Source organism: Erpetoichthys calabaricus, chromosome 1 (genome assembly GCF_900747795.2).
Source record: "Erpetoichthys calabaricus chromosome 1, fErpCal1.3, whole genome shotgun sequence".
NCBI classification, from domain to species: domain Eukaryota; kingdom Metazoa; phylum Chordata; class Cladistia; order Polypteriformes; family Polypteridae; genus Erpetoichthys; species Erpetoichthys calabaricus.
In genome coordinates this window covers 320,880,612-320,895,359 of record NC_041394.2, presented here as the reverse complement: position 1 = coordinate 320,895,359, position 14,748 = coordinate 320,880,612, and the positions used below count along the sequence as shown (strand labels likewise).

The following is a 14,748-nucleotide window of genomic DNA, read 5'->3' as shown; positions in this document are numbered from 1 at the left end:
TCTAACACTCACGCAGGCAGACACAAGTGTGGGGAGAATTATTGTTCCGTTATATTTAAAGCTAAAAAGAAAATCACCCAGATCAGTTGTTCCTGAGCCCAATTAGCAAAAAAAAAAAAAAAATCTTAATCAGGAGGCAAAGGTGTGACTCTAGGAGTCTGTTCTGAATGACTGCCCAGGTCTGGCCCGGTCACTCACCAAAGCTACAATCGAATATTTTATAATCCACGTCAGAATTTCGCCAGTTCAGTATCACTTCACACGAATCCCGTAGGAAGAGGAGAACCATAGACACATGGGACAAGTTACCAAGTAATGGAAGAGCTTTTGGGACTTTCAAATTTGGAAGACATGGATGGGACTGGCGACCTTTGTTGGGCTAACTGGCCTGTTCTTGTCTAGATTGTTCAAATGTTCAAATAAAAGACCTGCACAGATCTGGTTCGAGTCGGTCGGAGCTGACGCGACAGTCAAAGGTTTAACAACGCTGTCGTCACCACGCCATTTGATTCTGATACACTGTATGTCAGAATCGCTCGTATTTCCTCTGATCATCCACTCCTTTACTGCATTAATCCCATTCTTGCAAATTGGTTTATAATTTTTTTGTAAAATAACTGCATAAGCAGTGAGTTATGCTAGTTAAAAGTGTACTCCATTTATCTTTTGTGATTTTATATTTTATTTTTTTGTGATTTATAACACTTTATTGGTCATATGCAATTTCTTGTATTTGGAATTTTCGCATACTCACTCTACAGAGACACACTTTTGGGGTCCAAGCGCAGGTAAGTTACTTGAACAGCGCTCCTGGAGCAATTGCAAGTTAAGTGCCCAACGGAGTAAAATTCCTTCTGTGGCTGCTAGGATTTGAATTGGCAAACTTCTGAGATACCAGTCCAGATCCTTTAGCTAGTTTAGTTTTATTCAACATATAATAACAGAAGAAAGGTGAAGCAAATATGTAAAAAAGGCAATCATAACATTCAACGAAACTTAAATAATCAATAATGATAACTGCCACCTGTCACAAAGGCTCACAATATTACTCATATACTGATGAGGCGTGTTAACCGGACCGTTAACAAGTCGGCCAGTGTGCTGAAAATCGAGGCTCAGCTCAATTACGGTGTTCCATATCTGTGCTGCGAATTATCAGGAAGTGACTATTCCAAAAAGAACCCGGCTAAAATGCGACATGACATAGCTGCACTCGGCAGGTTGGACTCCACCCAGATAGTTGTGCCAGACCCATATAATTCGGATTCGGACAGGATGCCAGCTAGCGAATGCGCACAACAACGGATTGTTACAGAAAATACCAGATAAAGGCCAGAAGATGGTCAAAAGTATTGTGCTAGCCAAGGGATAGTCATAATTTGCTAATTTTAAAAGTCCCCTAAACCCGTTGCACATGCATCTCTTCCGACCGTAAAGCTGCCTGGTTTAAGTGTATGTGGGCGTGTGCCTGACAGTAGCACGTGATGTTAAACCGTCCAATGCAGGGCTCGTTCACCACTCAACGCTCTTACGGTGATAAAGAAGGAGATTGGAAGAGTTCAGGAAACAAACGGATTGATATATATATATATAATAAGACACAGTTAAAACCATTTTAAATTATATAGGCTCGCATGGTAGGCAAACACTCCTAGATGGTTACTAAGAACTCTGGAGAAACAGACCTTCGGGCAGCTAACCTTGTCCAATTTATTGTGTAAGATTTCCGCCACCCGAAATTGAATTAAGAAGGTTTCCTGTTAGCACTGCGGAGTCTTTGTAGCACTGTGGAAGGCGCTATACGTAACTGCCGTCAGCGATACAGAAGTGGGTAGCGCCAACCCCACTCCCCACACCCTATACACACACACACACGTTTTTATTTCTGATGAAGCTGATTTATTATTCAATTCGTTTAAATTGCGGTAACGTGTAACCTTCAAAAGACCAAGTTCGACTCCTGCTGTTAGGTCAACTGGCACTTAAGTGGCGTGTGCTGGTGCGTGCGAGAATCACCCTGTAATGGAGCAGCGCTCCATCCAAGGCTGGTACCTGCTTTGCTTCTAGGGTAGCCCCCAGAGCTTCTGATTTTTTTTTCCAGAAACAGTTAATGTTTATTTTTATTTGATAGAAAAACAAAAAAGCCTTGCTGCCTGGGCCTCTTTGTTTTTCCTCCTCCAGACTCAATGAGGCATTCATGGGGAGCACCCTGTTGATAACTCATTTCCTATGGCTTGGGGAAAAAAATATATTTTAAGGAAATGTTTGTTTTTGTATGTTGATATTAGTCTAGGGCTGAAAGAATAAGTGCATCGGGTGGTTCTTTAAAAGATAAGGCTGTGCTGTGCTCTTTAGTAGATGGTTAATTCAGGCTTTTTAAATTTTCATTGTTTCATAGGGCGGAATGCTGTGCTACAGTAAAGTGACAAATATATACTGTATAGGATCTCAGAACAATCTTAAAATTTTAAATAAATCTGACCCCCCAAAAAATCAATGCATGAATGCTGTTTAGTTTTCGTTCTCCCCAGAATTTAAAAAATGGGGCCGGATGATTCTTATGCTCTTGAGTATTTAAAATTGATCACATAATGGTCTGTATGTTAAATGCCACTTAATTATTATTATTGTAGTACAGGATATTGGATAGACAATTTTACCCAAGATGCTTCACACATGAGGGTCAAATACTGAGAGTGAGGGAACTGAACAGAACCCTCAACCCTGTGATGTAAAGCCCAGTGCCCTCACCAACATGACATACACTCTAAAAAAGATTCTGTAATGGCACCTTACTGGGTGATGTGGTTCCTTGTAGAACAGTTGCTTGATAAAGCTTTGCATATGAAATTGTCTCTTTGGGCTTTGAAAAGGTTCCTAGTGTGTTGACAAAACAGAAATCTTTAAAGCATAGTAAGCTACCTTGAAGGACAGAACAGATCAAGGACACCTGAATTAGTCCGTGTTGTTGTATGCAGCAAGAGCCCTTCAAAAAAAATTAGGAACCCACTAGGATTTTACAAATGTGTCATCATCTGTTCATCACTATTTATCAATATAAATAAAGGCTCGTTATGAGAGCCAGAGCTTCTCAAATTGGATGAAACCAGTTCAGCAGATGGATCTATTTTTATTGAACCATGTAGATGTTTCTTTTGGGAAACAGCAATGGTTCTCCTATGTCATCCCTCTGAAGAACTTCTTTGGCACCTTTATTTTTATTTTTGTGTGTATACACTAACTGATCAAATTTTTAGGAACACCTGTGCACCTGCTTATCCATGCAATTATCTAATCAGCCAATCATATGGTAGCAGCACAAAGCATGAAATCATGAAGATTCAGGTCTGTACTTTCAGTTAAGAATCAGTTCAAAAGACAGAATATGAACAAAATGTGATCTCAGTGATATTGGCATGTGACTATGGCAAACCAGATGAGTACTTTTGCAGCTGGTGCTCTCCTGGGAATTTCATACACAAGAGTTTAGTCAACATGTTGTGGAAAACAAAAAACATCCAATGAGCAGCAGTTCTGTGGATGGAAACACCTTGTTGGAGAGTGGTCAGAGGAGAATGTCTACAGTGGTTACAGCTGACAAAAAATTTTAGGTTAACTCAGATAACCACTTTGTACAAATGTGGTGAGCAGAATAACATCACAGAATGCACTACAAGTCAAACTTTGAACTGGATGATCTAGAACAGCAGAGGACTATGTCAGGTTTTACTCCAGTCAGCCAAGAACAGAAAGCCAAGGTTACAGTGGGCACTCTGATGAATTTCAATTTTTGTTGGTGTACACAGATAGTAGGGTCAGAATTTGGAGCCAACAGCATGAATCCATGCACCCAAACTGCCATGTGTCAACAATCCAGGCTCGTGGTAGTGGTGTAATGGTGTGGGGAATGTTTTCTTGGTATACTTTGGCCCACTAACACCAATCAATCATCACTTGAATTTCATTGCCTATACTTGAGTATTATTGATGACCATGTGTATCCTTTCATGGACAACATTTACTCATCTTCAAAGTGTGTAAGCATCTTTGTAAGCATCAAGCATCATGCACTACTTCCAGCATGATGCTTAATGCCACAAAGCAAAAGTCAATTGAAACTTCTTCTCCATTCGGCTACTCCCGTTAGTGGTTGCCACAATGGATCATCTTTTTCTATATCTTCCTGTGTTCTGCATCTTGCTCTGTTACACCTATCATCTGCATGTCCTCTCTCACCACATCCATAAACTTTCTCTTAGGCCTTCCTCTTTTCCTCTTCCCTGGCAGCTCTATCCTTAGCATCCTTTTCCCAATATACCTGTCATCTGTTCTCTGCACATGTCCAAACCAACACAATCTCGCCTCTCTGACTTTGTCCACAAACCGTCCAACCTGAGCTGACCCTTTAATGTCAAGTCCATCCCCATCCTCATCACGCCCAGTGCAAAATCTTAGCATTTTTAACTCTGCCACCTCCAGCTCTGTCTCCTGTTTTTTTTGGTCAGTGCCACAGTTTCCAAACCATATACCACAGATGGTCTCACTACCATCCTGTAGACCTTCCCTTTCATTCCATCTGTCACTCCGTAGACCTCACCACTGTTACACTTCCCTCATACATATCCTTTACCACTCTTACATACTTCTCTGCTACTCCCAACTTCCTCATACAATACCACAACTGTTATATGCTTTTTCCAGGTCCACAAAGACACAATGCCACTCCTTCTGGCCTTCTCTATACTTCTCCATCAACACCCTCAGCGCAAACATGGCATCTGTGGTGCTCTTTCTTGGCATGAAACCATACTGCGCCTCACTAATAATCACCTCCCTTCTTAACCTAGCTTCCACTACTCTTTCCAATGACTTCATGTTGTGGCTCATCAGTTTTATCCCCCTGTAGTTACTACAGCTCTGCACACCCCCCTTATTCTTAAAAATTAGTACCAGTACACTTCTTCTCCACTCCTGAGGCATCCTCTCACTTTCCAAGATTCCATTAAACAATCTGGTTAAAAGATCCACTGCCATCTCTCCTAAACACCTCCATGCTTCCACAGGTATGTCATCTGGACCAACAGCCTTTCCATTCTTTATCCTCTTCATAGCTGTCCTTACTTCCTCCTTGCTAATCCATTGCACTTCCTGATTCACTATCACCACATCATTCCAACCTTCTCTCTCTTTCATTCTCTTCATTCATCAGCCTCTCAAAGTACAGTACTCTTTACATCTGCTCAACACACTCTCCTCGCTTGTGAGTACGTTTCCATCTTTATCCTTTATCGCCCTAACCTGCTGCACATCTTTCCCAGCTCGGTCCCTCTGTCTAGCCAATCGGTACAGGTCCTTTTCTCCCTCCTTAGTGTCCAACCTCTCATACAACTCATCATACACCTTTTCTTTAGCTTTCACCACCTCTCTCTTTACCTTCCTGCTTTTCTTCTTGTATTCTTGTCTGCTTTCTGCATCTGTCTGACTATCCCACTTCTTCTTTGCCATCCTCTTTCTCTGTATACTCTCCTGTACTTCCCCATTCCACCACCAGGTTTCCTTTTCCTCCTTCCTCTGTCCAGATGTCACACCAAGCACCCTTCTTGCTGTCACCCTTATTACATCTGCTGTAGTTTCCCAACTGTCTGGTAACTCTTCACTACCACCCAGTGCCTTTCTTACCTTCTCCCTAAACTCAACCTTGCAGTCTTCCTTTTTCAACTTCCACCATTTGATCCTTGGCTCTGCCCTCACTCTCCAGCTCTTCTTGATCTCAATCGTCATCCTACAGGCCACCATCCTATGCTGTCTAACTACACTTTCCCTTGACACGGTTATGCAAACTCAAAACTCACCAAAGAGTTTTTTGGGGTTTTGAAGTTTTTTTTGGGTTGAAAATAAGGAATATTGCTTCCTAAACCTTGTTTACATTTCCATGTTTACTTGCATTCTTTCCAAGAGCTCAAGAAAGATGTACCACACCAGTAAAATCACTTCATTTATGACTCTTGTTCACATTACCACATAGGAGTAGCAACCACTCTGTCCTAGTTGAGGATACACACATTTCTGGTTATTTTTTTCAAACGTATGATGAAATAATGCATGGAAATGCTACCAGCTAAATGAATTTCTTATTGTTGTGAATGGCATAAATTATGCTGGAAGTGAAATGCAATTTATTTTGCAGATTTGTTTAGTGTAGTGAAATGTTGAGTTTCACTGCAAATCCACTTTCATGTGAATTGTTTCACTCAACACTAGTTTTCAGCAGTCAAAGTGCTTCTGTTCCTCTCGAAACATCTCTACTTCTTGCTTAGATTATCTTGAAACACACCTCTCAGTCTGTCCTCCAGAATGATCAACATTATTGCATACCGAACTAAGGTAGAAGAAAATAAGGAGCTGTGCAAATACATTAGAAAAAAAATGTTACATCAGAACAAAATAATTTGGATTGAACAGCAGCTTGATGAAATACAGAAAACAATCAGAAGGTACAAAACAAAAGAGGCAATCAAACTAAGCAAATTCCTAAAATGAGAATTCAAATCACAGCCATTAAAGAGAACTCTGGAAAAGCTCTCTCAAATGGTGATCAAACATCTCAAAGATGGGCCAAACACTTCAAAGAGCTGTTTGCAGTTGACAATAAAATATGACAGAGGTACTGCTGGACATGCTGAAGAAAAGCTACTGTAGGCTGAAGTAAATAAGCTTTGAAGATGGCATATTGAAAAACAGAAATGAAAAACAAAAGTTATGGAATCGCTGAGATACCTGTAGGACTGACGAAAGGAGGGGGAGCACAAATGCTTAAGGAGGTATTTGGAAAAGTTGCAGGGATATGTGGGAGACAGGGAGATTGGCAGAAAGACAGGTGTAGATCCATCTTGTTGGCATTATCAAAGAAATGAGATTGGACGAATTGTCTGGACAGTGTTTTATATCAATTAGGCCTTACAAATAAAATAATACATTTAAAAATATTTGAAATTTGATATCTTTTACATTACATGTACCTTCAGAATCTTCCCTCTGTATCCCTATTTGTCTGAACCTGGCTTTACATTTGTGTAAAGCCTGCTTTTCAGAATCTTTGTCATTTTGAGGCACCTTTCTTGCTTCCTGTTCACTTTTATACTTTCCATCATTGAAGGCAACTCTGTCAGTGTGCCTCCTATGCCTTTACTCTTCTTCTTGTGTCTGACACTCGCTCTTTTGATCACGTCACCAAAGCATAACTGACCAATCAGATTGCTTGGAGGGGCTACACACAAACACACACACACACACACACACTTACTTACTGTAGGGTTTTATTATGCAGTATACTAGATAGCATTCATCCTACATTTATGCTAAATAATTTATAATAATGTTAAACAACATATCCTACTGAAACACAACTGAGCAAAGTGAAAATAATTTTTCTCAGCAAGATGCGAGTCTTCCATTTTATTCCACTTAATAACATGGAAAGCCGTGTGCTGGACATGTGATTTTTTTTTTTGTAAAACTGCGCTTATACTGAAATTGGGCTCATTAAGTGGGAAGTAAAACAAGCCAACAATAAAAAGGCAGAGGCCTCTTCTAGTTTTGATGTGGCTCAGATAAGCACAGCTAAGGAAACGGAAAAAAAAAAGTTGAGGGGAAAAAGAAGATTCATAATCCTGTAATGACAGATTCTCATTTCTTGTTTAAATGAAAATATTACTTTCTATCAGCATCCACTGTGGATTTATATTTTAGCCATGGCCATAATCATTTTCCACAATCTTCAGCAGAAAATTATCTTTTTATCCTGTTGAGGTGCATTTCCCTTTTCAGATAATATTACCAACATTCTGAACTATTTGGGGTTGTGATTCGGGCCTAAAAACACTCAGAAAAGGCTTGAAAACTTCAAAAGAGGAAGAGAAGTGTAAGGCCTAGAAATCTCAAAATAAAAAGAAGAGAGAAACTACCCAAGCTTATCATCCAAATAAACAAAAGCATAAGTATTTAAATTTATTGCGGAATTTATAAATAAAAATAAATTTTTAAATGCTCCAGAAAAGCTTTGTTACACAATATTTAAAAATAAAGTTTGAAAGTCAGAAATCTAAATTTGGAAAAATACTAAAGGAATTCTAGCATACCTCAAAACAAAAACAAGCAATTAAAATGAAGAAAGGCCAAAGTCTACAATCTCCTGCCCAAGATTACATTTATTTTGTCTTCTTGTTTGATGTTTTTGGACACAACAAATTCAATGGTGTACTTTATTTTGTGATCAGAAGCTCCTCTGAAAAGTCTATAATTATTTTCTGCCTTTTTTGCTACCAGTTTGGGGATAATAGCATGGTTGTTGCTGTGGCAATCTTTCCCATGATGCATCAGGAGTGTGTTACAGGAGACATCATTGATGTGTCTGTATAGGGTGGTCCAGATCTAATTATGCAATACCTTATTAAGTTTGAGATTTCACTTAATATTCTTTTTGTTGCCGATAGATGGCAGCACCTGCCTTTCATTCCAAAATGGCGGGGAGACGGTTGTCAGTCGAACAGTTCCATAATTAGATCTGGACCACACTGTATGAAGGTCACCACATGCATTCCTGGCTTATCTGAGATTGATTTAAATAGCAGAATGGCGATTCTTACTTTTTTATGACTAGCTGTGTACTTTTGATGTTTGGTTAGTGTTTTGGCTTTGTAGGCCTACTTTCTGACTTTTGATATCAACCCCCGCCTGTTACTGAGCACATCCTCTTCTCCTGGTCATCACTCTTAAGCCCTTTTTTATTTTATTGATTTTATTAAAATCAAATAGCATTCCATACAAATAGTTCAAGTTTATCAAAATAAAAGGTTGGAAACAAATCAACCCCTCACCCTGAGAGAGAGAGCTAGGCCAGCAGAGTAAAATTTAAAGCTAGTAAAAAAAAATAAATAGATAAATTAATAAATGAATAAAGATAAATGAAGTGAAAGAGGGGAGAGAACCTGCTTCCTCAATTTAAATGCTTATTCTAAAATGTTGTTGATCAGATCCTGACAGGTTTTGAAAGAGTTTGGTACAGATCCTCTAAGTGTGAATTTGATTTTTTCCAATTTCAGATAATATACTGTATAACATCAGTTACCCACTAACATAAAAGCGGTGAGTTAGGACTCCTCCAGTTGACCAAGATAAGTCCATGTGCCAATAGTGTATAAAGGCAATTACAGTTTGTGTGTCCTTCTCCGCTTTACGCCCAACTGGAGGTACACCAAACACAGCTGTTAATGGGTTAGGAGGGATTGTGACGCCAAGGCTGTCTGAGAGGCATTTAAAGATTTCAGTCCAGAATGATGTTAATTTGGTGCAGGCCTAAAACATGTGCTCTACTGAGGCCGGAGCCTTATTGCAGCGTTCACAGGTTGGATCTTACCCTGGAAATATTTTAGACAATTTTAAATGAGACAGATGTGCTCGATATATCATTTTGAGTTGAATAATTCTATGTTTCGCACATATGGAGCTCGAGTGAATTCTCTGCATTGCTACCTTCCACACCATTTCTGAGATGTTGAGTGAGAGATCCTTTTCCCACTGTACTCAGAATCCATTTGAATAAAAATGTGCTCTTTCCAGTGAACTCTCAAGTACATAATATCAGATCGGACACCTTCCCTTTTATCATCACAGATCAGTTTAAATACCTAGGGGTAAACATTACAAGTAAACATAAAGCTTTTTATCAACAATATTTTGCCGTCTGTATGGAAAAAATTAAGTAAAACTTGCATAGATGGTCAACCCTTCATCTCACTTTAGCTAGAAGAATTAACACTCAAACTTTTTACTGACTACCTTTTCAGTCAGAACAAGAACCACTAAGTGAACCAAACAACATAAGCCAGGAGTTAGCAAGCTGATGCCTCAGCAAATAACTAAGGCAATCAAACGGCATATTTAAATCTGTTTATGTCAAACCTGAATTCCCTAATTACAAATAAAAGAGTGATGGGACTGCAGCATAATTACCAACACGTTGACCTTGTGTTGCAAACTTTATAGAGTATCCAGGTCAGACAGGACAGAGCCAAAGAGATGGGAGTTTAGAAAGATTGCATTTCTGTGTTATCCATAGCTGGAAATGTGTAAGCCACACCACCTGACACATATCGACACAACACCTTTTTAGGAGGCCCCAGATGGCTTTTATAGTAACAAGACTATATGTTGGATTTAGTCTTGTTGCAGTGTGCTAGGAATTATACACACTGCAGAACTGACATTCACCCCAAAGAAGGCACTGCATTTACCCACTTTTACCACAAACGTGCCTCATGTTGCTACTCTCTGGCATCATGATGAAGAAGTATAACTACCTTACTTCTAGAAAGTTCCCCAACTCTCTGTGAATGGTACTCATGGCCATTGATCAATTGACAATTTGCATATCATTGATCACACAGCCCATTGTTAGTCAATGGTGCTAGTTTCGGTCATTATGCAAAGGTACTGTTTATAAGGTTTGAGAAACCTGCAGTCAACTGAGACGAAGGAAGTCACTTGGATGAGTGATGAAACGCATTGGATAAAAACTGTCCAGATGAACAGAATCAACTTTCTAGAATTTCTTTACCTGGATTATTGAGCATGCATCGAGACATAACTACCTTACTTTGAAATGTCGGTCTTCCTTGCCTGAAAAATCTCAGAACATACTTGTGATGAACAGACAAACAAAGAAGGGAAACTGCATTTCTGCCCCCAGACAAATCCTTCAAATCCCATACTTTTAGCACACTATCAGGCACTGTAGTTCAGCATGCCTCCCATTCTTTTACATCTTTAACCCAAGGCAACTAGATAGAAGACCAGAGCAGACAGGAGAAAAAGTTAAACGTTTATTTATGTATTACAGAAGATATGTCCAAAATGTAAGCCGAGAACAAATGTGAGTGTTGCCAAAAATAATAATGTCAATACAACCTGGGTAATAGTGAGTTCATCTTGCGTAGACTGCAAAGTGCCTCTGTCCTATGTTCTGCTCTGGCCTGATCTTTGACCCAGCTTGACATCTGCATATGGCTAGGCAGCATGGCCTGTCTGAATATGGCTGCCAAGGCAGAGATGGTCGTCTTCTCCTCCATGGATGGAAAAATGGCAGAGAGGAACTTCTTTGTTACCTCTTTTTTATCTTAGTCCAGCTTCTTTCATGTATCTCCTGGAGCAATTGAGGTGAATCCCTACTTCATCTCAATCTTATTTCAGCACAAATACAAATCAGTCCCATTTCATCTCGGCCCATCTTTTCCTTCTGGAGGCGGAAGGCTGTCATAAATTTTACTTATCCCTTCCATGCGAGGCTATGCCGGCCTGTTTATTACCTTTTATCTCAGCCCACCTGTATTCCCCCAGGTTAGCTAATCAGTGAGCTTCCGAGATTTTATCCTAAATTGTTTTAACCTTTACAAAGTACAACAAATGATTCCTATAGTATTTTTTTCTAAGTATATATTTTCATCTTAATAGTATACTATCCTCATGACAGGTTGGAATTGCCAAGAAACAGAAAAAGAAAGAAAAAACAATAACCAGAAAATGAATACTAAAGAGAGTAGTAGAAGGCATAGTCGAAAACAGGCAAAAGTCACAATGCCAGATGCAGGAATAGTATATTTGTTAAAGCCAAAATACATAGAAATTAAAAGTATCAAGCATTAACACTAAAGTATTCTCAGAAGTATATTTTAGCTTCCAGTATGTTTGAGAAATTAGAAAACAAAATCAAACATGAAGCTAAAGAACTTAAAGAGCAACCAAATTGTTGGATGACATTGTTATATACCATGATGACAGCAACAACATTTTCACCAACAAAGTTCCTTGCCTGTATCAAAACAATCCAAAATGATCATGTTGATAAAAAATATTAAGAATTGTAGAATACTTTTCCAAAACAATCAAACTACACATAAATTATATCATCATGGGCAAAAATTACTATATGCACTGGAACAACTTCCATCCCTTACTCAACAGCTATAAGGCCAGCTGACTCTGGTCAGGAACTGTGTTCAGTGGGGAAGTCCAGATATTAATTTTGGGGTCACAAATTGCTCAGTGGGCTTCTGGGATTTTGCTGGTATATTCCCCCAACCCAGTAACAACAGGTCTTCCTCATTTTTTGTCTTTGGGCCAGGTCAGCACCAGATCCCTTCACCATTATAGTGAAGAAGAGGGGCATAGCGGGGCTTGCTGTCTATACTTGATGTTATTCTCCAAAGGCTCCCAACCAAATCAGTGCCCTAGTAGCAATAATCCAAAAAAAAAAAAAAAAGCTGGAAGAACTGTGAGAATTATGCTTTTTGATTTCTCCAGCACCTTCTATACCATCCCATCCATCCCTGTTAAGGGGTAAACTCAGATATATGCAAGTGAATGAGCCTATGGTGTCCTAGATAGTGGAATGTCTGTTGGGCAGACCGCTGTTTGTGAGACTCAAGGACTGTGCGTCTGATATGGATGTGAGCAACACAGGAGCACCACAAGGAACAGTCCTGTCTCCTTCTCCCTTCACTCTGTACACCTCAGACTATAAATATAACACTGGATCATGTCACTGGCAGAAATTCTAACTTGATACTGCACTTATGGAGTGTATTGATAAGAGGGATGACACAAACTATAGGACTTAGGTGCAAAAGGTTTTTTCTTGGTGCAAAGAGAATTGTCTGCATGTTAACATCAGTAAAACCAAGGGTTAGGGTTAGAGTTATTGACTTTCACTGCACCAAAGTGCCTCTATGTCCAGTCATTATTCAAGGAGTGACTGCAGAGGTGGCCCACTGCTATAAGTAGTCATGACTCCACACTAATGGCAGGTTGGACTGGTCTCAGAACACAAAGGAACTATAGAAGAAAGGGAAGAGTTGGTTCTTTTTCCTTAGAAGACCAGATTCCTTTAATATGAATAGTGATATCCATTGCATCTTCTTTAACTCTGTGATGATTAGTGCAGTTTTCTATGCTGTAGTCTGTAGAGAGAAGCTCACTGAATCAACAAGCTATATAAAAGGGCAGACTTAGTTATGGGATGCACTCTGGAGCCCCTGGAGATCATAGTGAAGGAGAGGTTAAAGCAAAACTACGTACCATTATGGACAATGTTGTACATCCTCTACACTGAGGACCTTCAGACAACGAATTATTCAGCAGAAGTGTGTCAAGAAACACAACTGGGGCTCCTTTATACCAACAGCAATACGTCTGCATAATGCCTCGCTGAGACTGGGCTAGCCAAGTCAGAACTTTTCTTTCTCCATGATTTTCTTGCTTTATAGTCATTCTGGTGTGTATTCAGCCCAAACTGTCTATTTATTTATTTATGCGATAACTACATTTCGTTGCACCTGTACAGTAACAGTATCATTTTATCATTATCATTATCAGTATCTATTTACAAATTATATTAATTTAAAGTGCTCCTGTAAAAAGCCAAGTGACCTCCTGGGGGCAAATAAAGTTAAATCTAGATCTAAATCCATCCTTTATACTGGAGCATAGCTCTCCAGTGCACAATGCAGCAAGCCATCTTACAGAACAGCTCCTTTCCTGCACTTCCTTTCTTATCTTGTGTGTTGTTAAAAGGGACTTAAGGAGGTTGGCGTCAGGAAGGGCCTTAACAATATCTGCTCCAGTACCCGAGATACAAAACAAAAAAGCATGGCAAAACCTGTCTTTTAAAAGAAACACAGTTAACAATACCATATAATGTAGACCTCAGAGAGCATAGTATCACTGGACACTTCCACAGTCCCTCTATTCATAAGCAAAAATCTGAGGCCAAAGAAAGGTGGCTGCATACCCCATTGCCAAAACAGGTATAAGTGAGAACAATCTTGTAATCAAGACAGCCTGATAGCTGACAATAGTATTAGCAGATGAGGAAGAATCGTCCCAGTCTGGAGTCCAATGTGGATATTCTGAAATATAGGGAAATAACAGACGTCAGTCATCACTAAGAATACCAAGCAGATGAGATTACATGTTAAAAAAGTGCAGAAGATATACGATTAAACTCTTACTGCTTTGCTGATCTCTCTTTGGATTTGCTGTTAAAAAAGAAAGAAATGAGAAGTTAAGTAAAGTGCTGTTAATATATCAATCAATCCACTTACAAAAATCAGTGAATGCCAAGCTTTAACCAAGACAAAGTCCCTGAGTGCAATAATTAAAATGCATCTTGAAAATACTGCATTGCACAAAAACATTCATAATACCAGACAACCTAAAAAAAAAAAAAAGTATGCAAGCAAGGGTGCATGCTGCTGTGGGAATTGCTACCAATGTCATATAATTTTTTTTCCTTTTTCAAACCTATGGCTTTTAATTTTGTACTTCCTCTGTTTCTGGTTCTTTTTGACATTACTATTATTATTTGTGTTATTTTGTTAGATGCAGGTGTTGCCTGCTTTGGCCAGTAGCCCTGGTGAGGCTGTCTGGGTTGTTACTGCTGCTTTCCTGGAGTCGTGACATTAAAATTATTCTGACCCTAGTGACAGGCTGTTTTGAGAAAACCTAGTTTTTCCTCTTTTCATTTTAATTGAAAAAGCTTAACTGCATTATTTGAAAAAGTAATGGCTGCTGGGGAATGGGATATGAAATGTGCTATGTACGACATGTAAGACAGACAGACAGATAGATAAAGAACTATATGATAGATAGATAGATTGATAGATAGATAAAGAACTATAAGATAGATAGATAGAT

The 14,748-nt window shown here is 39.2% G+C and overlaps 1 protein-coding gene across 1 annotated transcript in view; it reads right to left on the bottom strand.

Annotated features, from left to right (window-relative positions):
- Nucleotides 1-10,867: 10,867 nt before the first annotated feature.
- Nucleotides 10,868-14,748, bottom strand: part of glipr1a (GLI pathogenesis-related 1a) — a 30,678-nt gene continuing 26,797 nt past the window's right edge. Inside the window, 2 exon segments of the mRNA XM_028818345.2 lie at nt 10,868-13,961; nt 14,064-14,090. Of these exon segments, the coding sequence (XP_028674178.2) occupies nt 13,798-13,961; nt 14,064-14,090 (191 nt within the window). The 3' untranslated portion in view covers nt 10,868-13,797.